The 25886-nt window shown below is 41.5% G+C and overlaps 1 protein-coding gene across 1 annotated transcript in view; it reads right to left on the minus strand.

The window, feature by feature from the left end:
- Nucleotides 1-25628, minus strand: part of srd5a1 (steroid-5-alpha-reductase, alpha polypeptide 1 (3-oxo-5 alpha-steroid delta 4-dehydrogenase alpha 1)) — a 49469-nt gene extending 23841 nt beyond the window's left edge. Inside the window, exons 1-6 of the mRNA XM_039737254.1 lie at nt 25249-25628; nt 10933-11067; nt 8195-8207; nt 7938-7952; nt 4038-4143; nt 672-822 (exon numbers count right to left, since the gene is read on the minus strand). Of these exons, the coding sequence (XP_039593188.1) occupies nt 672-822; nt 4038-4143; nt 7938-7952; nt 8195-8207; nt 10933-11067; nt 25249-25556 (728 nt within the window). The 5' untranslated portion in view covers nt 25557-25628. The remainder of the gene's footprint in view (nt 1-671; nt 823-4037; nt 4144-7937; nt 7953-8194; nt 8208-10932; nt 11068-25248) is intronic.
- Between the last annotated feature and the right edge of the window lie 258 nt (nt 25629-25886).

Here is a 25886-nt window from a genome sequence, read left to right on the forward strand (position 1 = left end):
ATGTTTCATTTCACGCCGTGCCCCGTAACGAACTTTCGAAAATAACTTCTTTTTTTTGGTGGTTCTCACCATTATGCCTTAAGGAACTTTTGTAACTGACCTCTCCCTTTGGCGATTTCATTCCTTATTTCCGTTAACAGAGGATTTATTTCACAGCAGAGACACACAAGGGCCGTCCCCGGTCCCCCTTCCTTTTTCCGCACGGCCACTGTCCACGCACCTACCACGTGGTTGGCTCCCTGCCTATATACATTACCGACATCCCGTGCTTATATACTTTTTAACTTAATATAAAGCATGGTTTTTAAAAAGTATTTTTTTATACATATATTTTCAACTTTTTATACTTGGGTTTGTTTTAGTATAATTTTGTAATCAATACTTTAACACTCCCTTTAATATTTCTATCCGTTACTAGCACCATCTATTGGTGAATTCTTGAACTATTCTTCATACGTAAATTTTATTTCTTAATTAACATGGATGCCTTGATCAATTAGTGAAACTGATTATTGATTCATGTATTGCCATCAGAAGTAAGTGTGCAAAATGTCAAGTCATTTGGACAATAGGAAGAAGGTTAAATATCAATTACAAGATTTGTACCAGACAACAAACAGGTGAAGTTCAAATAAGTGTGGTAATAATAAAATAATAAAAATTGAAAATACCTGTGATGCTGACTTGCCCGAGATGAAAGCACCAGAAATGTAAATACAGCAAAAGCAGCACTTTCTAGTGACCACGCAGCAATGGCAAAGCCAGTCCACTCCAAAATTTCACCAGTAAAGTTTGCTCCAGAAACGTATTCAAACAGCCCTCCTATAAACAATAGATAGAGAGGAGAAATATATTCTTGCTTTTAATTAAATTATCACAAATGAAGTTATATTTAAAAAAAAAAAATTGGTGTTACTAAATGAAGCTTGCAGTTCTGTCAAACCTAAGAAATGCTAAAGATGATTTAAGGCAATTTTTTACAGTACCTGACCTGCAACATACTCTTACTTTAAAAACAGTATGCATCTTACTGCAGTTACAGTACAACCACTCAATGAACACTGTGAAAAGAAATATTTCTCACTACCCACAGGATTTGAAAGCTGATTAAATGGGCACCCAGCATTACAGAATTACACTGAACATTTTTTGATTCTGATCTTCAGCCAATCCCATTTTCAGTCAGCAGGACCACTTGCTGCCATATGCTAGCTAATTAACCACCAAAATTGTATTGTTCCTTATAATTGTATTGAAAAATATGACTAAATATGGGTTGTCCCATCAGAAAAGTGCCGCATATACACTCATGTATAAGTCGGGTCTTGAAACCCAAAAAAATCGATCATAAAATCAGACCCCGACTTATACGCCCGTTCAAAAATTTGATACTTAAATTTCGTTGCAGCAACAGAGTTACCAATTTCTTTTGCTACTTCAATGACGTTTAACTTAAAACCAGCTTCATATTTTCTTCTGATTGAACACTCCATCAGAGATAAGTGATGCTCTTACGATAAAAGTGTATGAGGGGGCGAGATACAAAAAACACAACAGTGCAAAAGTTGTTTCGGAATAATTTAGGTATTACCATGTGGTCATGTTGGCATGAGAAAGAGAGAGAGAGAGAGGTTAGAAGCACATGCCAATACAGCGCATTGCCACACCCATGTAGAAAAAAAGGCCATGTGCTCTGTGGTTACTCTCTCAGATGGGCATTAACATATCGTAATCTCTTGGGCCAATAGCGTGAGTTTTCTGCATTTGACTTATACGACCGACATTATAAAACTACTAAAAATTATACGATAAAATCAAGTCCCGACCTATCCGTGAGTATATACGGTAATAAGCAGCTTAAGTGCGAGTCCAGACAGTGCAAACCAAACCATATTACAGGTTCCTAGTCATAAAGCAATTGACATTTTCATTTCATAAATATCTATTGTGATGGAACCAGGGGCGGCGGCGAGCCCCAAACCCCCAGACACAAACACACAGTGAGTCTCAGGTTCAAATAATGGAAGGTTTATTAAACCACTTCTTCCACAAAGTTGCAAAAAGCACAGACACACAAGTTTTCTCTCACCACCATTACCGCACCGCCATCCTCCAACTGAGTGTTGCGCCACGCTGTCTCAGCTCCGACTTACCTGGAAAAGGGAGTGCGGTCCCTTTTAATATGGACCCATGAGTACTTCTGGTGCCAGGGAGATTGCCTGATGGAAGCACTTTCGGGTCATGTGAAAGTCTAGTATAGATTGTTTAGACCCTAGTTTTTTTTAAACTTGACTTGCTTGTACAGAATGTTATTTGATTTTAATAAAATCAATAAAATGCAAAAAAAAGAAAGTCCATTATAACAGGGAGCTTTTCTCCCTGCAGGGTCCCCTTGCGGCACCCAGTGATCCCAGCAGGGCTGCTCTGCAGGACTACATCTCCCGGCCTGCCCTGCTGGCTTCCCACTGGGCACCGATATCCAGGGCCGCTGCCATCTTGCGAACTGGGGGAGGGAAAAAAACCCCAGCGACGACATCTCTTTTCAGTTGGCTGTCTGTCCATCCCTTTTGGTCTTTCCTACCAGGTCTGATCCCTTTCTTCTTTTCTGGCCAGGATGCCTATCCTATGTTAGGAGCCTCCCGTCCAGGTAAGGAACCATTCCCTCTTCTGACTTTGATGCCCGTCCAGCCCATGTGGCATCTACACTATATAGCACATTTAACCATTTAAAAGACAACATGTGTCAACCAAAGTGCTGCACGACAAAATCAATTAAAACAAACCAAACATTTAAACAAAAGTGTAAACACATTTTAAAAGGAGTAAAACAACTAACAGATTAAGAACGCAATAGAAGGAGAGAACCACAATACAAAACACACCAAGACAGAACAGACAGCTAAATACATTGTCTTTAAAATAACTCAAAGGCCCGAGAAAATAAAGATGTTTTTAAATTTGATTTTATTTTTTTATTTTATTGATATTATTGTAATCATTCCATACAAATAGATACATTTTTACAAAAAATAGGATTGAAAACAAATCAACCCGCACCCCTGAGAAAGAGACCATGGCCAACGGAGTACAACTTAAAGCATGTCAAATACATAAATTGATGAGTTTAATAGGAGGATAAAGATAAATGGAGAAGAAAAAGAAATGGAGAATCTACTTCCTCAGTGCTTTAAGAGCTTATTCTAAAATATTATTGATCAGGTCCTGCCAGATTTTGAAAAAGTTCTGCACAGATCCTCTAACTGAGAATTTGATTTTCTCCAATTTCAAATAGTATAAAATAGCAGTTTCCCACTGACTTAAAAGAGGAGAGTTTGGATTCTTCCAGTTTAGCAAAATAAGTCTGCGTGCCAATAGTGCAGTGAAGGCAATCATGTTTTGTTTGTCCTTCTCCACTTTAAGCCCCTCTGTGAGCCCACCAAACAGCTGTTAATAGGTTAGGAGGGATTGTGACACCAAGGCTGTCTGAAAGGCACTTAAAAATTTTTGTCCAGAATGATGTTAATTTGGTACAGGCCCAAAACACGTGACCCAGTGAGGCTGGGACTTGATTGTAGCGTTCATAGGTTGGATCTCGCCCTGGAAACATTTTGGACGATTTTAAACAAGACAGATGTGCTTGATATATAATTTTGAGTTGAATAAATGTATGCTTTGCGCATAAGGAGCTCGAGTGAATTCTCTGCATTGCTGCCTTCCACTCCTTTTCTGATATGTTGAGTGAGAGATCTTTTTCCCATTGTCCTCTTGGATTTTTATAAGGGAAGGACCGTAAAACAATTTTATATATTGCAGAAATGCTGTCTGAGTCCTCAAAATTGATCAAGAAACTTTCAAGTTAAACCTCTGACTGTTTACTGCTCACCTTTTAACCAATTTAAGCCATTCATTGCATTTTGGAAAAACTGGAATAACTGAGGTGTTCTAAAATTTTTGACCAGTAGTGTATAGCAAAAAAAAAAAAGATAAACATTCACAATCATAGCCAAGAGGTAAATGTCCAGCTACTTGCAACTCACCTCTGGGTATCCTGTAGCCAGTTTCACCAGGCTTTCTCAGATTTCGAAGGACCTGGTCTGAATGAACGTTTATTATCATTCCAGCCAACCATAAAATAAAACCTGTGTGTAAGAGTAAAAACAGGAACATCTGCTTTAGATGACCAACACTGCTGTTAATCAGTTACAACTGGCCACTCTTTTCATATCTAACACAGAATTAGAAAATATTCCAACAGATCAAAAAGAAAAAAAAAAAAACTGCTATAAAGAAAAACAAACTTGAACTTCTTCATTATGGACTTTACTGTGAGCTCCTAGGGACTGATAAAAAAAACATTTGAAATTTTTTGTATCCATCTACTGACTTGTGTCTGTTCACAACTCTTATCCCTGAGATCTTCCGACACTGCCTTGCCACCCATAATTGATAGCTTCCTTTCAGTTGCACTTTCAAGCACTGGAATGTTCCAAGAATAGCTGAACGAAGCAAAATAATTACCACTTATCACAGGTGGAAGCCAATTAGTTTGGTGTGCAACAGAGACGGTGATAACTTATTCTGATTGAGTTAAAAGTATTTTTAGGAGGTGGTGATCCTTTGACCATCTCAGAGATTCAGTTTTTGTATTTTTTTACCTGAACTGCTGCTATTATATCTTTAACTTGGCAATAAGTTGTATTGACTAAATACAGCTGGAGAAGTGTGTCAGGGCTTGCGGGTGTCCTGATCCAGGCCTTTAATGACCTTATGGGCACAACCATCAGCAGTGGGTCTGTCTCTGCAGAGAGTGTCGACCTCGTCAAGAGATTTACTTACCTCGGCAGTGACATTCATGTCTCTGGTGACTCTTCCTATGAAGTCAGTAGACGCCTTGGGAGAGCATGGGTGTATCATGTGGCCTTTGGAAAGGGGTACGTGGTGCTTACAGTATCTCTGCAAAAGGACAAAGGTCCAACTGCTCACAGGCAGCAAAAATTCATCTACCTCTTTTGACCAGTTCATTTTGTTTAAACCAGACACAGCGTAGCTTTGCCAATCCAATCAACTCTCTGCATCCCAAATACAGGCATTTTTGTTTCTGTCAAGTTTGTGCTGAGCTCCAGGTCATTTTCCAAAGATTGTGATAATTTTGACAAATACAACAATTCTTGAGTCCACTGGGCTCCTGGGAACACTCAAAGTTTTTAGAAATGGTTTGATCCCCTTCTCTTGATCTGTGCCTCACCACAATTTGATCGTGGAGGTCTAAAGAGCATGGCTTGTTTATCTGGTCCTGACATGCAGTGTAAATTGTGGGACCTTTAATGACCTTTTACGCACATCAATCGGCAGTGTGTCCATCTGCGGAGAGAGTGGTGACCTCATCGATAAGTTTACTAACCTCGGCAGCAACATTCATGTCTCTGGTGACTCTTCCTATGAAGCTAGTAGACCGATTGGGAGAGCATGGGGGGTCATGAGGTCGCTGAAAAGGGGTGTGTGGCACTCCTGATATATCTGCAAAAGGACGAAGGTCCAAGTCCTTAGTGTCCTGGTGCTTCCTGTCTTGCTATATGGTTGCGAGACATGGACGCTATCCAGTGACCTGAGACGAAGACTGGACTGCTTTGTTACTGTGTCTCTTCAGAGGATTCTTGGGTACCATTGGTATAAGACCCATTTCCTAGTTACATAAATGTTTTACTAAATGATAGTGCATAATCTATGGGAGGTTCCTATAACCCCCATAAGTTGAATTGAATTGGTATATTCTAGCTACTTCTAACAGCTCTGACTAAACATCAGTTAGTGATCAGCCTTGCCATGTGTAAGGTGTAGAGGGCACATGGTTTTAAACCGTGCCTTGTGTGCGTGTTTTGTGTGACAAGAACAACATTTATATAGCACATTTTCATACAAATAATGTAGCTCAAAGTGCTTTACATGATGAAGAAAGAGAAAAAAAAGACAACGTAAGAATTAAAATAAGAGAACACTAATTAACATAGAATAAGAGTAAGGTTTGATGGCCAGGGAGGACAGAAAAAAACATAAAAAACTCCAGATGGCTGGAGAGAAAAAACAAAATCTGCAGGGGGTCTAGGCCACGGGACCGCCCAGCCCCCTCTGGGCATTATACCTAACAAACTCCAGACAAAGCACTTAATTGAAAGTGCTGCACTGTACATTTAAATCGTACAGAAGAACAATTTAAGAATCTTTAAGTAAAGAAACAACTAAAGTTTTACAAGAAAATCTAAGTTTAGAGAAGAGACTTTTTTTTTTTTGCGATTTATTCTACGTGTGTAACAAATTTTTTCTTTATTTTTGTGTGGAATGTTTGCTTTGAATTTTCACAAACTATTTTAAAATGAACTTTTGGACTGAGAGATTTTTTGGCACACGTTTTACCCCTGCTTGTATTCGCCTTACACTCCTGCGGCTACAGCTGGTTTGACTTTGTTGCTCACGGAGTCCCAAATGAGGCACATTACCTACACTTTGAGGGAGCGTCAGTTATGGCACTACGGCCAATGTGGCACAATTCCTTGATGATCCTCATTGTTGAGGACACAAGTGGCTGGACCAGGCCAAGGAGACGCCCACATTCAAGTCTTTACAGTCCTGGTGCTTCCTATCTTGCTATGGTCGTGAGACATGGTCGCTATTCAGTGACCTGAGACGACGACTTGTCTCCTTCAGTACTGTGTCTCTTCAGAGAATTCTTGGGTACCATTGGTTTGACTTTGTGTTGCTCACGAAATCCCGGATGAGGCACATGACCTGCATTGTTAGGGAGCATCAGTTACGGTACTACGGCCATGTGGTATGATTCCCCGAGAGTGATCCAGCTTATATGATCTCCTTGTTGAGGACCAGAGTGACTATACTAGGCCAAGGGGACACCCACGTAACACCTGGCTGCAGCAGATAAAGGTTCATTTCCAGAGGGTGGGACTGGACCGCGTGTCTGCCTGGGGAGCTGCCACCCAGTATCCCAAGCTGTTACATCGTTTGGTAGGTGCGGCAATGCGCTGTACCACAGGTGAGGGACGCTGGCGCACGCAAGTTGCTGCCGCTCCTCCCTGTTAACAACACTTTTCGCAAAATTCGCCTTTATTCTACACTTTCTCACGCTTGTTTTATTTCTTTTACTGTACGTATAGTTCGTGGATACAGCCGACCTGAATTGCATGGATTTGGCTTAATATTTACAGATTTTATGGACTCTACTTTGACTGGGAACAGCTGAGTCTGTGGATCGCGGGACGAGACCTACGAACATTTCTTTGTACCTGGCGATCTATGACCTCGGGATAATCTTTCTCCGTGATTATATTCGCTATGCTGATCTGCTCCCGATTCATTTTACAGTACTGTACGACTGGGATCTGATCTGATGCTCATATTAACCTGGCTTATGGCTCCGGGCGATCACGCATGAAATTATCAAGCGTTATTGTTTGTGGCTGTGTATTGGAACCTGCAAATCCTGCTACCTCCTCCTGCTATGCTTTCTGCTGCTTTGCTATCGCCGTTCATCTCATCTAATCCAAATGGTTCCGCTATGCTGTGCTGCTTCTCCACTGCTTTTCAGATAAGTATTGCCAAGTATCATGCTAAAATACTCTCATGACAAACTCCTTCTTATTAAACAGTTTGTCCAGAGCAAATGGTCTGATTGGAACATCCTAAAAGACGCCGGTATTTTACAGCGCCGAAATATATACATCGGGTCAGGTCGCCGCCACCGCCGGTGCGAATGAAAAGACAACCGGCAGCATTTGCTCAGGAATAAGCATTCCTTCTCATGGCCCTGGAAATACAAGTGTCAGTGTGCCAAATTTACATTCTGTGGAAATAAACCCTGATCACAGCTCTGTGCAAAAGATGCCTCATTGACTAACATTGCTCTGTTTAACTCAAGATCTCTTAATGGCAAAGCATTGGTGCTGTCAGAACTCATCACTGACACCAAACTTGATATACTGTGTTTAACGGAGACTTGGCAAAAACCAAACGAATTGACGTCTCTCACGGAGGCGACTCCACCTGGTTTCACTTTCCATACAGAACCTCGCAGCTCTAGACAAGGAGGCGGGCTAGCGGTAATTATCAGAGCAGACTTAAATATCAAACGAATCCCAATTGACTGTCCACTGTCTTTTGAGTGCCTGGCTCTTAAACTAATAACGGAAACAGGTCCTGTCTCACTCATTGTTCTTTATCGTCCCCCAAAATACAATGCATCCTTCTTATCTGATCTGATTGAACTTTTAACCCACCTAAGCTCTTACTCTCAGAGAATTATCCTTCTTGGTGATTTCAACATCCATATTGACATTACTACATCTAAACTGAGAAATGAATTCCTATCCTTACTGGACTGTTTTGACTTGACACAACATGTTGATTTTCCCACCCACTCTGGTGGTCATATATTGGATCTGATCTGCACTTCTGGACTATCTGTTGCCAATATTTACAGCACTGATTTGGGACTCTCTGACCATAAAGCAGTATTTTTTACTGTCTCACTGCCTTTACCTCCTCTTACCTGTAAACGACAAATTTCTTACAGAAACCTTAAAAATATCTGTCCCTCTATCCTTTCTGGATCCATTTCTGATCTTTTACTGTCTGCACCTATTCCGTCAACACTAGATAGTCTTGTTGACCACTATAACTCAGCCCTTCATTCAGCATTAGATAAAACAGCTCCTTTAAAACATAAGGAGGTTTCCTTTAAACGTTCAGCTCCTTGGTATAACTCAGAATTGCGATCTATGAAAGCAGCTGGCCGACCTTGAGAGAATGTCACGTAAGACTGGCCTCACTGTGCACATCCAGGCTTTCTCTGACCACCAAAGAGCTTACAGAGAAGCACTAACTGCTGCTAAGAACACCCACTATGGCAGAATAATAGAAAGTGGCCACGATAACCCAAGGGTTTTGTTTTCTGTAGTTAATAAACTACTCAACCTGCATCTGGCCCAACTACCTCTTCTACTGAAGTCTGTGAGGATTTCCTCCACTTTTCCGTAACAAAATTAAAGATCTAAATAATTCAACTAACATAAATACATCATCTGTTTATATCTCTCCCTGTTTTCCCACTCCATCCAGCTCCTTCTCTAAGTTCTCACCAGTCACATCTGCGTTTGTTAATAACCTGCTTTGTAAGATGAGGCCAACTACTTGTGTACTGGACCCCATCCCCAGCACACTACTTAAATCCTGCCTTCATGCCATAATCCCGACTGTTACAACAATAATAAACTCATCCCTTGACACTGGCTCTGTGCGCTCACTTTTAAAATCGCTTCTGTAACCCCAATGTTAAAAAGTCTGGTCTTGATGCTGACAATCTTAACAATTTCCGCCTATTTCCCACTTACCTTTCCTGTCAAAAGCTCTTGAGCGTGTTGTAGCTTCCCAGCTCACCAATTACTTAACTCTAATAATTTGATGGAACCCTTTCAGTCTGGTTTCAGGGTGCAGCACAGCTGTGAAACTGCTCTGCTACGGGTAACCAATGATTTGCTTATGGCAGCAGACTCTGGACAAACCAGCATATTAATTCTGTTAGACCTCAGTGCAGCATTTGACACTGTCAGACATGACATTCTACTGTCCAGAATGGAGAACATGCTGGGTATCTCTGGCACTGCCCTCCAGTGGTTCAAGTCCTATCTGACTGATAGGCAAGAGTTTGTTAGTCTTGGCAACAGCAGATCCAGCTCGGCGCCAGTCACACAAGGAGTTCCTCAGGGCTCTGTCCTGGCCCTCTTCTCTTCTGTATTTATATGCTTCCCTTGGCCATATTATTCGTAGCTATGGACTGGGCTATCATTTTATGCAGATGATACTCAACTCTACTTCAATGTTAAAAGTGGAACTTCATCAGAGCTTTCTCAGCTCACAACCTGCCTTAGTGAAATTAAAACCTGGATGGAGCAGAACTCTTTAAAATTAAACTGCAACAAAACTGAACTCCTGCAAATTGGGACTAAAATGCAACTTAATAAAATGAGCTCCTTCCCAGTCCATCTTGGTGGTGATCTCATCAGACCTGCCTCTACTGCAAAGAATCTTGGTGTCATTTTTGATTCCTCCCTTTCTTACTCCACCACATAAATCACATTAAGAAACTTTCTTACTTTCACCTCCGTAACATATCCGTGTTCGCTCCTTCCTCTCCTTTTCTAATGCTGAGAAACTTGTCCATGCTTTTATCACATCCGCATAGATTATTGTAACTCGCTGCTGGCAGGTGCCCTTCTAATCTTATATCACAGCTCCAGCTTATTCAAAACTCAGCTGCAAGAGTCCTTACTCGAACCAGCAGCAGCGAGCACATCACACCCATCCTGCTCCGTCTTCACTGGCTCCCTGTGTCTTACAGAATCGAATATAAAATCCTACTAATAACCTACAAAGCCTTAAATAACCTGCCAAACTACATCAGTGACCTTCTCCATCACTATGTGCCTGCCCCCACTAAGGTCCTCTGATTCTGGCAATCTTGTTGTGCCCCACACTAATCTACACTCCATGGGTGACAGGGCCTTCAGCTGTATAGCCCAGACTCTGGAATGACCTACCGAAATTAATCAGGTCAGCTGACTCCATGAATTCTTTTAAAAACAACTCAAAACTCATCTGTTCAGGAAGGCTTTTAGCTCTACTTGACTTCATTCCCTTCTCTCAGTTTACCTCTCTGTCAAGATGCTCATGTAACCTGTGTGTGTGTGTAGACCATCAATTCTGTTGTCTGTTAGGCTTTCTCTGAATTTACTGTCTTAATCTTCTTATTTATTTATTTGGTTTGTACTATGCTATATACTGTATACCCTGCCGTTCTTTCTTATATTCTGTAAGTGCCTTGAGCATGGGAAAGGCTATATAAATAAAATGTATTATTATTATTATCTTGGAAACACCGCAAAATGACTCAAGTGTCGGGTCTGCAAATATCCATTATATGTGCAAAATACGAAAGCCAGAGCAAAAGGTATAAAAGGTGTTGGTTTTCCTCCTCTAATTAAAAATGGATAAATAAGTGTCCTGCAGGGGCAAAAAAGAAAATAAAAAAAGAATACTTAAGTTTGTATGAATTCAGAAATATTTAGCCCCCTTCACTTTCTGCACACTTCATTGAGTTATGGATTTAATCTTAAATGGATACATTTGTCATTTTTGCCCTGCAATCTACACTCGATAACCCACAGTGACAAAGTGAAAACGAGTTTCCAGAAAGGTCTGCAAATTTATTAAAACTTCAGCAACTGGAAACTCTCATAAGCATTCAGACCTTTTCCCAGTTGTGCCGTTTGCTTTAACTCTCCTTGAGATGTTTCTAGAACTGGATCAGAGTCCACCTGTGGTAAACTGAACTGACTGGACATCGTTTAGAAATGCACACGTCTACCTGTGTATAGGTCAGCTCATGTTGGGGAGCATGCACTGGTACAGTACACCCACCACGTGACGAAACAGCTCGGGATCCCAATTGGTAACCCCCAACAGGCAGACACGTGGTTTAGTCCCACCCTCCAGAAATGACCCTCTATCTGCCGCAATCAGGTGTTATGTGGGTGTCCCCTTGGTTGGGACCATCCACTCGGGTCCTCCTCAACAATGAGGATCACGTTAGCCTGATCACCCTCTGGGAATCGTGCCTCACGGCCACGGCCGTAGTGCCATAACTGACGCTCCCTCACAATGCAGGTTATGTGCCTCATTCGGGACTCCATGAGCAACACAAAGTCGAACCAGCTGTACCCAACAATTCTCAAAAGAGACACAGTACCAAAGGAGTCCAGTCTTCGTCTCAGGTCACTGGATAGCATTCATGTTTCGACACCATATAGCAAAACCGGAAGTACCAGGACACTAAAGACTTGGACCTTTGTCCTTTTGCAGAGATATCAGAAGTGCCACACACCCCATTCCAGCGACTTCATGACCTCCCCATGCTCTCCCAATCCGTCTAATGACTTCATAAGAGTCACCAGAGACATGACTGTCACTGCCGAGGTAAGTAAACCTCTTGATGAGGTCGACACTCTCTCCGCAGACAGACACACTTGCCCAAGAGGTCATTAAAGGTCCCACAATTTACACTGCATGTCAGGACAAAAAAAACAAACCGTTTTCTGTAGACCTCCACGATGAAACTCAAAACATAAATGTTAGATGAAACAATCGACTCAACAACATTTACTTAAATACCATTAGGGGGCTTTGCCCCCCTGCTGGCTTCGCTCGCCAACCCCCGTGATTGTGGTATGTGCTAACCACTTTGCGGTTCTGCCACTCACGTATGGGGATGCGGATGTACAATTGAAACAGATTGTTATTTTCATGGGAATTGTTACATATGCATAATAGAACTAACTATTTTACATTACAGCGAGTAATTAACCATAGTAAAAAAAAAAAAAGAGTAAAACGTAATAATTTGAAAGTAAATTATGTTTAATGTTGCGTTAGGCAAGGTTTATACTTCACACGACGTGATGAGTGCTCCAGCGGACGCTCCTGCTATGCAAACATTTTACTGTTTATATTTGCGCACGTACTTTACATAAATCTGGAAGATTACACCAGGTGGCAGTGTGAGATATCATCACGGTGAGAACAGGTTCGGCTTCACCGTGTTGTTAATTGCCTGAAACATCCATTAAATTCTGAGGACACCTTGCCGCAATATCTCTGAAAAGAATGTTTAATGATTAAATCTATCAATCGCTGAAGGGGGATCAGGTCATCGCAAGGTGAATACAGTCACACACATGCACTGGTGTCATTTTAGCCTCACCAAATCCCCAAATCTGCATATCTTTGAAAGGAAACCAGAGGAAAACTCCAGGCAGGGAATACCAGCAACGCGACTCCCTGCAAGACAGCATCGCTACCGCTCTGCCACCGTGTCACCCCATATGTGTAATTATTAACAGTATTCATTAAACGAACGATTAACGATTTATCTGTAAAATGCAACATACATACATACTTTAACGCATTTCATCATGAAAGTGACATCAAGTATAAATCTAATACATCTAATGTGTGCTGTGTAGCGATTGTCTCAGGTCAGAGGAAGCCCCTGAGCGCATAGCGATTAACAGCTGAATCGGTTTTAAGATAACGTTTACGATGGTCTACTTTAATGATAAAGTAAACTACGAGGTGTCACACATGTGCGAAGAGGAGGAAGCTGAGTGGACCGAGTCAAGATAATTACCCACCAAGCCAGGGGGTGGCAGGGGGCACTAATCCTACTTCTGTTATCTCTGCAGGCCAGATATGAGAAAACCTACCAGACGCCCCACCAATGACATCACTTTCCATTTCCCAGTGCCCAGACTGTTGTCACTTCCGGTTTCCGGCTCTTGATGACATCATTTGATTCCAAGAATTAATAAAATAAACAGTGGGAGGTCAAGCTTTTAGTTATAGGGCTCCTAAACTATGGAATAGTCTGCCTGCTACTATAAGAGATGCCCCTTCGATCTAAGCATTCAAATCTCGGCTGAAGACTCACTACTTCAGTTTAGTACACCCTGACTAGAGCTGCCGATTAACTGTACAGATTGCATCTATGTTGTTATTTGTTAGCACTAAAACATAAGTAACAGGACAGTTCTAATTTGATACTAACCCTCATCTATTCTGTTTCTCTTCTCGGTACTCAAATGTGGCACTTGGTGCCACGGCCCACCTACCAAGTTGTTTTGCCTGCCTAAGGTAAAGTCATCCCTGATGGAGGATTGCAGGAATTGTCAGGTAGAGGGGACTTTTCATTAGATTGACTGGCCCAGTGCTGTCTCAGCTGTGGAATGGCCAATAGGGGGAGGCAGCTTGATGGCTGAGGTCTCCAAGACTCTGAACAAATCTAAATCATATCATGGGATATCTTCTACTGTTAAATCCTGCTCCGTAATTGTAAAATTTTTATTTTTATACTGTATTGAGGATTTGTTCTGTTCTGTGTATTGTATTGACCCCCTTCTGCACGCCCAACCTACCTGGTAAGGAGTCTCTCTTTGAATATCCCTTTCCCAAAATTTCTTCCATTTTTTCCCTACAAGGGTTTCTTGGGAGTTTTTCCTTGTCTTCTTAGACAGAGTCAGGGATGGGGGGCTGTCAAGTGGCAGGGCATGCTAAAGCCCATTGCAGCACTTCTTGTGTGATTTTGGGCTATACAAAAATAAATTGCATTGTATTGTATCACTTCCGTCTTTCAGCTTATAAAGCCACCACAACCGCCGCAGTTTGACTCAAGACTCGAAACGATGCACACGAGTACTTTATACAAACCCATTTGCAGCCAGGAACAATACATGGGTGGCTGCCCCAAACCTTTTTGTTTGTGTCGAGGCTGTTCTTTTCACAGAGGTTAAAGTGGACATTGAGATTAAAGGTGAAATTTCCACTTTAATCACGAAATAGGCCTTTTCACTATGTCCTTACTTTTTTTTCTCTGTGGCTCAAATACACTGCCGTACATTCTGTTGCTGTTGTGGAGGTGCACAGAAGATAGTATGTAACACTTTTAAAATGTATCGTGTCATTACGCTGGTGAATATGCGACGCTTGAATATATAAGCACCACGAATGCATCGAAGCAGGCACATCGATCCTGTAAGATCCGCAAAATGGCCAACTGTCACATGTCGATAGCGAACAGAGACTCTGTTGTCACATCTTGACTTGATCACACCGTTCCCCCCGACTTTTTGCTGGTACTGCAATTTGTGCACACGTGTCATTACTTTCTGAGGACCTGCTCAGAGGACACGTCAAATGAACGCGGGGCCACCATGACGCGTGCGCATTATGAGCGTGAAGCATAAACGGGCCCTTAAGACGGTACACCTAGACTGCCCTTCTACAAGGACTGTGCAACTGTCCTTTCATTTTTGGACAGGCGCTTCCTGATGGTTTGCTCTTAGCCTCCCTCTCAGACATGGAGATATGGAGGACTCTGCCCTCTTGCTCTTGTCCTAAATACACAGTACAATCTATTCTTCAATTTAGGTCAAATTTATTTGATTAGATGTCATGTTTCTCTTATTTCCACATGTAGTACCTTAGTTTAATCTGCAGTGACTTAACAAGGACAGACACTTGTGCTCTAAAACAGGGGTTCCCAAACCATTGGACGTCAAGTACCACCTGAGGTTAAGCGAGTTGCGTTGCGTACCACCTGCACCCTGTAGAAAGGGAGGGAGAGTTTGGGTCTAAACCGCACCGAAATCTGAATAAAAATTAAAGAATTGGAAGAAATTATGCATAAAAGTAATGACAAAATTTGTGCATGTACATAAATTGATAAATTCCGCCCCGAAACTAAATCCTGCCTTCGGCCTGTATGTGACGCAGTTACCGAAGATGAAATGGTATCGGCTTTGTGTTTAGATCTAGTGACTACGATGCGATACAGCGGCAGTGCACTTATAACAACAAATGTGAGCATTTTCTGTGAGGCACAGTTACCGAAGACTAAATAGTGTTGGCGTTGTGCTTTCATCTAGTGACCAAAAGCTCAAACAGAGAAGAAGTAGAAGTTGACTTCTGCGAAACGGAATTATGGTAGCGTTAAATTAACTAAATACTGATTCGAATAATAGGTTTTATTAATTCAGATAACGAAATTTCACACCACACTAAATTTGGGAATCCACGTATTATTGTATTTAAACAGTTTCATTGGTTTTTGCTCACAACAGACTTGTCATATAGGGTTTTGTACAGATAAATTAAATTTCAGGGACCGCGATGCGTACCACCTGAAAAGGCTGGCACACGTACCACAGTTTGGGAACCACTGCACTAAAAAGGGCTGCAGAAACATTTCGCATTTATTAAACTTTCATCCAAAAGCATAGACAGAAGTTATCTTGGCATCACTGGCTACAAAGCAGGAACTAACACTGAATTAACTAGTCCATCAAAGGGTACACACCAATATACTAGCTCCAGTTTAAACACACCCGTTAATGTAATCTGCACGCGTTTCAGGAGTTTAAACCAAAGAACCCAGAGAAAGTCTTATTTAGTCGTGAAGAGAATGTGCAAATTCTGCAAGGATTCTAACAGAGCGTCACCAAGTTTTCAGTGTGGAAATTGAAGCATATGACATGTCCTCCTGATTATCAGCAGAAAATGCAACATCATGGGGAACTGCTGTGCACTTCTTTAGCAATTTCAGCTTAATTAAGCGAGCATTTTCTAAATATGGACTCATGGGGCACCAAATACTTTGCTCTGTGGAGGACGTGGAATTCACAATACTGAGACACCTCTTTAAGGAATTAAGAAAGAGAGAAATGCTGACATTTGCTTCTAATCCTCCACAAGCATTTAAAAATAGTGAAGCGAGAGGCTAAATTAATCAAGAAGTCCCTCTGAATGTGTGAAAGAGATACTTAATTAACGAGTGTGGCGGAGCGAATTCATGCAGACACACCACATTCATGGACATAGATGTGTGTCTGTGTCTATGGTAAATTGGTTATTTGTGGGCTGCTGGGTAATGAGGAGCCCTTATGGTGTATTTTTGTACTGATGTTTTATTCATAACAGCTCCTACAAATCAAATTCCTTAATGTGGACACTGTTATGTCAATAAATCAGGCAGCATTGTGGAGCAGTGGTTAGCAACGATGCAGGATCCAGGGTCCTAAATTCAAATCCCCATCCAGGTTGTTCTTTGTTTTCCTGTGTCTGTATCAGTTTTCCTCCCACATCCCCAAAGATATCCATGTTAAGTTAATCAGAAGTTCCAAATAGGCCTTGAGCAACTGTATGAATGTGCATACAAAAATTTTCCCCTTCTGCAAATGGACGTTCTATCCAGGCCGGTTCCTGCCTTGAGCCCAATGCTAACAGGATAGGCTTTGCACCTCTGCGACCCTAAAATGAATTGAGGAGTTACAAAAGTTCCACCCTGGGCCAAACCACGTAACATTTTTTTTACATTTCACGGAAACAAGTTGCCAGCGGTTTAGACATTAATGGCTGTGTGTTGAGTTATTTTGAGGGGACAGCACATTTACACTGTTATACAAGCTGTACACTGACTACAGTACGTTACATTGTATCAAAGTGTCATATCTACAGTGTTGTCCCATGAAAAGATATAATCAAATATTTACAAAAATGTGAGGGGTGTACTCAGTTTTGTGAGATACTGTAATAGATAGATCTGAAAGGCACTATATAAATAGATATCTATCTATCTATAAAGGCACTATATAGATAGATATCTATCTATAGGGTGGTCCAGATCCGATTATGCAATTTTCATTACGCTATAAACTTAAGTTTATTACATAGAAAATCACCCGAAAAATCCTGGACCATTGAGAAGTGTGTGAACTGACGACATGAAGAATCGTCTTCGCGCCGAACTGGAATCGTCCCCGCATAAATCAAAGTCATCCAGACAATCTGGAATTGCATAATTAGATCTGGACCACCCTGTAGGTAGGTAGGTAGGTAGATAGATATGTCCCCAAGGGGAAATTAGAACTTTACAGAAGCTTGAGAGAGAAAGAAATATATAAATCAAAAGAAAGTTGTCTCAGCGATAATAGAAAACAATTTCATGCGTTAGTAGGCTTTATTAAATACGTGCTTTTTAACAGCACTTTGTAATGTCATGTAGTTAAAAGTGTTGCCTAAACAGCCTTGTGGTGGCTCAAAAAATTTCATACATAGAAAAATCCAATTCAAGTACACTACCGCTCAAAAGATTTAGAACACCTCAGTTTTTCTTCATATTTAATCAGCTGAAATGCACTGAACGAACTAAAATGGTGAAAAGGTAAGCGGTAAACTGCCAGATGTTTACATTTAAAGTGTAGGTTAGCAAAAACTGAAAAAAGGAAAATTCTAAATTTCTAAAAATTCAGAATTTCTTACAACCTACAGATGTTCTGCAGCAATTAAAAGGAAACAAAGCCTTGCAAGTTGAAGCGAACAATTTGTGTTGTGTCCCAACTTCTGTCGATTACTTAAAAACCCCTCTGTCTGTGTTAAAGTAGAGTTGGAACAGACTGGTGTTTTTACACCATGTGAACTGCGACTTGGACAATTTCCCAGTGATAATGGTAAGAAAATGGCAATTAACAAACAAAATGAGACAGAGCATTATTACCCGAAGTGTAGGCCTTTCATTTTCATCTGAAAGTCACCCGCGTGCATGGTCACAGGCGTCTCAAAACGCAGCAGCTTCAAGCACCGCTTAACAGTGCAGGTCAAAAAGAGCAAGTGTCAGTTTCTACTGTGAAGATGAGACTTTGTGCTGCAGGTTTGACAGGGTGAGTGGCAGTAAGAAGGCCATTCCTTAAAGGACAAAATACGGCCTTGAAATACCAGCTGTGAACTACTGCAGACTGGAAGAAAGTCTTCTGGACCGATGAATCCACACTTGAAATCTTCAGTTTATCACACAGGGTGTTTGTACGCTGTCAAGTTGGTGACAGGATGGTCCCTCAGTGTGTGACGCAAACTGTCGGAAATGGAGGAGGAAGTGTGACGGTCCGGGGTTCTTTTGCTGGAGGCAGAGCAGGTGACTGGCACAGAATAACTGGCATTCTGAATCAAAAGGGTTACCACAGTTTGGCTGTTATATGAGCAGAAGGTGCAGGCTACTTTAATGAATCAAAAATCTGAATAAAATATTGTATACTTAATGATTCCTAGACTTATTTTTATTTGTTCTATGCTTTGATTTCATGAAACATTAAGACAAAACTGCATGTATTTAGCGTGTTCTAAACCTTTTGACCAGTAAATGTAAAAATGGCTTCAATTGATGCGTCTTAGCTAATAATTAGCAAATGACACAACACTTTTCTAACCCTCTTAATCCTGACCGGGTAATTTTATGAGGGTTGGATCCAATCCCAGTCTGCGCAGGGTGCAAGGCAGGAACAAATCAGGGCACCAGTGCATGGCAGGGCAAACACACACATCTAAACACCAACTACACACTAGAGCCGATTTAGCATCACTTACTGTATTCACCTAACAAGCATGTTTTCAGACTGTGGGAGGAAACCACGCAGACATGAGGATAACATGCAAAAAAATCACTCGGGGAGGACCCTGGACATGACGGTCTCCTTACCGTGCCACCCAATTAGCAAATGATAAAGAACTTGATTAAAAAAAAAAAAAATCATTATCAATATTACCTTCTGAAAGGACAAAAGGAACTGAAATTATTTCCTCATCTTGCTACTAATATTAGTTGAACATCAGTATTCATAAAATTTACATAAATAAGACAGACCTTGGAAAGGCTTGAGTTTATTGTATAACCAGAATAAAAAAAAAAACAAGCGTCAATTATCTTAAAGATTTTAATTCCAGTCGGAAAAATGTGTAAATATCGGATATTCGAGTACAGATAAACCGGAAGGCATAGTCAGTGCATTGTAAGTTATCCTGCTAAGTAATCAGCAAGGCACAAACTGTAATCCTGTCCTCGTTATTAGATGCCAGCGTGGTCCTTGTTACATGCCCAGCAACTCTGATCTTCTGCCCACAGATCAAATGCAGCTCCATTTCTAAACCCATCTTATGTTTATAGCAGTTAAGGCAGCTGCACCTTTTGGTGTAATTAATTAGCTGCCAATTATTAATGTGGGTTCTTCACAATAATAATTTGCAGATAATATTATTTCAATCAACTGAGTCTTATATATGCTTACATAATTTCTTCCATGTATTCCTACAGAAGGGACTTTTTTTTCTTTTGTACTTACTTTTTGTAACTCATCTAAATTTGGAGCAGACCGGGCCTGCTATATGAGCTGCTTGCGAGCGCACACACACACACACACACCGTCTTCCCCTTACATTGGCAATTTGAGCGGCTGCCAGAGGAAAATAAAAAGAGTACAATAGACAAATTGATGTAACTGTTGGCAAGGTAAAATTAAAAATTATTAACTAATTCGTAGTCGAAGTAGCATAGAACCTGTCTTCATTTTAAGACAGACAGGTCTGCAAACTCGCCAATGCTTTTCAATGGGAGATTTTAAAAAATCAAAACTTCTTAAGAGTGCAATCTGTTTGAGAAACCTCAACAAAAATTGAACTGTCGCGACAAATTCCTTTGAAGAGCAACTGTGCCACATTTATATATATAAAAAAAAAAAAAAACAGGAGTGGTCTCCCCTCGACTTTCTTGTACACTCAGATATGTGGATGGATATTTGTGGAGGAAAAAGGTAAGACAATGATTATATTTTTATATTATGTACATTAAAGAACCATCAAAGCAAATCAAATCAATAATATATTGAATGAGAATTATAAAAGCAAAGTTGAATAAACCGGACTCTGCAGCTGCATGTGTTCAGATAAAGTACCACTTCCGGTTAGTGGAATTAGCCCAAATGTTGATAGAAATCTACGCTTTGAAACCTAGTACTTGTATGTAAAATTTGGTTAACCTAAGTGAAAGCGTACTCATGTTATCATGTTTACACACACACACAAAAAATTGTATTTTCGGACTCTGGGAGGTCTTAAACACCGAGATTCATCAAAATCTCAACATTAAATTTTTGGAGGATTCCAATACTTTCCCTATACTTCATATATAAGAAAGCCAGGGAGGTCTAAAAAGTCAAGATTCATCAAAATCAAATATTTGGACGATTCCAATATTTTCCCCCTAGTTATGTAACAAGAAAGTCAGGGAGGTCTAGAACGTTGAGATTCATGAAAATCTCGACATCAAATTTTTGGACGATTGCAATACTTTCCCTATGCTTTGTATACGAGAAAGTAACAAAATTAGTCCAATGGGGGGCTGAATTGTTTCACATGGATGGACAGACAGACAGACATGGCTCTCACAATAGGTGCTTCACACATTATATGGGAATGGACCGAAAAAAAGTAAATACATCTTTGACAGCAAACTACAATTGCATTTTATTGAACATGTTAATGTAGAGTTACCTCTGATTTGATGAACTGAAAAATATCTAAAATAAATAAATAAATAATGAATAAATGTATTTGCCAGAATTTTGGGCACCCTTAAGTTGTAAGGGCTCAGAACCCGTTAGCTTATTTAGTCTGTCTGGGCTGAGCTTGTTAGCCTCGTCAGGCACTGGCTTTGAGAACTGTCAGATGAAGACAGTTCAAGAGCCTAATAATGACAATTTCACAGTACTGTATACTGCCATAATGAATTTATTATTGTTGGGGGTAAAAAAGTTTCCATCTGCTCCTATAGTAGACATGTATGTCAAAGCAGTATTGGGCTTTCAATGATTTACCACAACTGTTCTTTATCTGTGACAGAACGATTACACAACATACATGCTTACTGCAAGAAGAAACAAAATCAGAAGCTCCGAGGTGATGGGGTCCCATGGGTGGACTAGGTTCACCCTAGGTTCCTCAAGGCTCTGGATGTTGTGGGGCTGTCCTGGTTGACACGTCTCTGCAACATCGTATGGACATCGGGGGCAGTGCCTCTGGATTGGCAAACCGGGGTGGTGGTCCCTGTTTTTAAGAAGTGTGACCGGAGGATGTGCTCTAACTATAGGGGGATCACACTCCTCAGCCTCCCCGGTAAGGTCTATTCAGGGGTGCTGGAGAAGAGAGTTCAGTCAATGGTCGAATCTCAGATTCAAGAGGAACAATGCAGATTCCATTCCGGCCGTGGAACACTGGACCAGTTCTATACCCTGGCCAGGATCCTGGAGGGGGCTTTGGAGTTTGCCCAACCAGTCCACATGTGTTTTGTGGATTTGGAGAAGGCATTCGACCATGTCCCTCGAAGCATCCTGTGGGGTGTGCTCCAACAGTACGAGGTACAAGGCTCATTGTTACGAGCCATTCAGTCCCTGTACAGGAGGAGCAGGAGCTTGGTCCACATTGCTGGTAATAAGTCAAACTCGTTTCCTGTTGAGGTTGGACTCCGCCAGGGCTACCCTTTGTCACCGATTCTGTTCATAAGTTTTATGGACAGAATTTCTAGGCGCAGCCAAGGAGCGGAGGGGGTCTGGGTCAGTGACCTCAGAATCTTGTCTCTATTTGCAGATGATGTGGTTCTGTTGGCTTCATTGGACAGTGACCTCCAGCTCTCACTGGAGAGTTTGCAGCCGAGTGTGAAGTGGCGGGGAGGAGAGTCAGCACCTCTAAATCCGAGGCCATGGTTCTCAACCGGAAAAGGGCGAAATGCTCTCTCCGGGTTGGGAACACATTACTGCCTCAAGTGGTATCTCGGGGTCTTGTTCACGAGTGAGGGAAGAATGGAGTGGGAGGTTGACAGATGGATCGGTGCGGAATCCGTAGTAATGCGGGCTCTGCAAAGGTCCATCGTGGTGAACAGAGAGCTGAGCCAAAAGGCGAAGCTGTCAATTTACTAGTCGATCTATGTTCCTACCCTCACCTATGGCCACGAGCTTTGGGTAAGATTGCGGATACAAGTGGCCGAAATTAATTTTCTCCGCAGAGTGGCTGGACTTTCCCTTAGAGATAGGGTGAGGAGTTCAGTTATCCGGGAGAGACTCTGAGTAGAGTCGCTGCTCCTCCACATTGAAAGGAGTCAGTTGAGGTGGTTCGGGAATCTGGTCAGGATGCCCCCTGGACGACTCTCTGGGGTGTTCCGGGCATGTCCCACTGGGAGAAAGCCACTGGGCAGACCCAGGACACACTGGAGGGATTATATTACCTGGCTGGCCTGGGAACGCCTCGGGGTCCTCCCAGAGGAGCTGGAGGAGGTGGCCGTTTAATGTGGAGGTCTGGGCTAAGTGGTGGATAATAGATGGATGGATAAACATACAAGTTTTAGTTAATTGTGGGCTTTCTGAAACAATCGTCTATTCCAATGTGTAAATGAGCAGCTTCAAAGCCAGTGGCAGGTGTGCCTATAAAAACAACAAGCTTGCAGTGTCGCAAACAGGATGGTACATCAACAGTGGGCATCTTAAACAGCCATTTAAAGCAGGGGTAGCCAACTCCAGTCCTGGAGGACCACCGTGGCTGCACGTATTCATTCTAACCTTTTCTTCTTAGTGATCTGTTTTTTGCTGCTAATAAACGTCTTTTGAATTTATTTTGATTGACTTGCTCTTGAAGACTCAGACCCCTTGTTTCTCTTTCCTTAATTAGCAGCCAAACAATAATGAGATACAAAATGAACCAAAACATGACCAGCAAACTGTGTCCATCATACAATATCTGAAAATAAAAAGGGTGGAGGTCTCAGGAATGTTCATTTGCTCAGGTCCCCACAACATTTTAACAGAGATTTTAGAAAAGGGGAAAATCAACAATTTCAGAAATGTATACCATTGCACAATGAGACCAGCAACAAGCCACGGAATTAAAGAATGGGTTTAATTAACAACAAGAATCAGAGCCTAATTAAGCAACTGGTTGGAGTGAAACTGGTTGGAGTTTGAAGCACTGACTTAGTTGGTCTTCTGTTAGCTCACTCACTACTCACTTCACATTTCGTTTCGGTTTGGGTGCCGTTTAAGGAAAGAAATTCAGGGGAACAAATCTTAAAGCAATTCAATTAAAATGAATTCACAAGGAGTTAATCAGCAGCACAAACAGGGAACTCTTAAAAAAAAAAAAAAAAAAAAGTTTAGAATGAAAACCTGCAGCCAAGGTGGTCCTCCAGGACCGGAGTTGGCGACCCCCAATTTAAAGAGCAGAGAATCATTGGTGTCAAGAGTGGGATCAGGGTAAGATCTACCATCTGAATTATCAAAGCGCCAAGTGCTGCGGAGACCACAGTGATCCTGCTTGGCTCTTTGGGGGGTTGGGGGTTACTGGTGAGTCCCAAGGTCAAGATCAAGGATCTGAAGTGTTGTGTGCTACATCTGCAGCTCCACCATCTGCCAATATCCCTTAACCTGGACGAGCAGTCGCTGGTGAAGCTTTGGGCTCATGGAGATGTAAAATGTGTGGCACATCAAGCTGCTACAGACCCAAAGACCCTCAAGTGAATCATGTGAAGCAGGGCTGGTGGTAAAACTGCGCAAAGAACGAGGCAGATTGCAGAGGTGTTACAGGGTAGCCATGGAAAGAGAGACTCAAAGCTGAGATTCAGACCTGGAATGATCGTTTGCAGTGTCAGTGCAGTGAAGGTACAGCCAAGAGACTGATACATCTGCAGCTCCATACGAGGACGTGTGCCCTACTCACTTACAATCAACCTTTACATGTTGCCTCGAAAGCTTGCATATTGTATTCATTCTAGTTAGCCAATAATAGGTGTAATTTTGCTTAACCTTTCACTACAAATCAACCACACAGAAAGGCAGCATTAAAGACCTCTGCTACTCCACATGCTAGCACAGCATTCAACTTCCCTGCTGCGTCACCTGACAGTGAAGGGCTAAAGACCCCTGCTGATGTCCTTTTGTCACTGACAACACAACCACAGCTGAAACAAAAGACCGCCCCTGCCATTTCAAAGAGTTGTGTACTATTTCAAAAATCTGGAAGTGGTCACTTGGCCACACCGACTTTGAACAGAGGGTTATGTAGCAGTGCTGACAAGTTACATCAGCCAGGGAGGAGTCACCCATAGTGCGAGTTAGCATTCCATCACCAGCAGCAGGGGCTCCTATAAAAACAGCATGTCCGCAGATCTGCAAACAGAATTCCATCAAATGCAGTCCTGTAAAGGATAAAGGGCCACCTAAAAGAGCCATATACACAGCAAAGAATCCATTCTGCCACTTTGAGCCAGTGCTACAATGTTATAAAAGTTGTTCATTTGATTTAAATTTCCTGTTCATTTTACTCTACATTTATTATTGTTCTTAAATAAGTTAATAATGTACTTGATTCAGTACTATTGAACAGTACAATTGAATGATTGATATTACTTAAGTGTAGCTAACATGGAAGTACTGGATGGATCATTCCATCCCAATTGTTTTTTTCTTTTTCAATGTGTTCATGAATGCAAATAAAAATAACTTCACAATTTAAAAAAAAAAAAAAATTGCAGGAGTTTAAATTTGCAGACCTGAGTAACAGTTGCATGGTTAGACTCCAGTGGGAAACCCCACTTATGTGTCACCCTCAGTTCTAGGGGCACCCTCGTTTAGTCAGCCGTTCACTTGAAACGTTCACCTGTCGTTCTTCAGTTTAGTTTCTGCTTGCATGTTTAAATAGGCTACACATTAAATCATTTAAAGCCGATTTGGCTGCAGATTATGATATCAAATACAGTATACTTACCTATGCACATAATGGCATAAATACATGGCGATGAGCACCTGGTTTGGAAGATAAGCAATTCTGCCAGGAGAAGAAAATAATAACAGCCAAAGCGGAACGAGCAGCGCCGGCAACTCTTGGATAAACCAAGCTACTCTAGCACGAATAGGAAAGCCGAATGTGCTCGATGTATGCCTGCCGTAGGGAACGTTAACAAAGAGCAAAACTACGAAAGCTGTAACTCCCATTACAATCAAGAGGTAAGACATGCATTCTAATATGAAATATTCCCTCACGTCATTCAGGTATGGCGCAAACAAACCATCCATTTTTGCATATGCCTAAACGAAAACACAATCACTTCGTCATACTATCACGCTTTAAAAATATTTACATTTCCGTTTCCAATGAGGAGAGATCTCACTAACCAATCGCTGAAAAACATGGGGGCTGGGATTTAACACTCACTAACAAATCAAAAGCGGCCTTTCCGGAACTCGGTTTCGTTATTGGTTCGGATTATTCGGTCATTATAAATTGACCAATTGAGTTGGAGAAGGGAAATATTTCAGCGAAACTGTAATTGGCTACTGAATGGGGGCGCGGTTTAGATGAGTGGAAGGCAGTGCTTTGGAGAATCCAACGCTAACCTCTTCAAA

The sequence above is a fragment of the Polypterus senegalus genome, chromosome 15, assembly GCF_016835505.1.
Source record: "Polypterus senegalus isolate Bchr_013 chromosome 15, ASM1683550v1, whole genome shotgun sequence".
NCBI lineage: Eukaryota > Metazoa > Chordata > Cladistia > Polypteriformes > Polypteridae > Polypterus > Polypterus senegalus.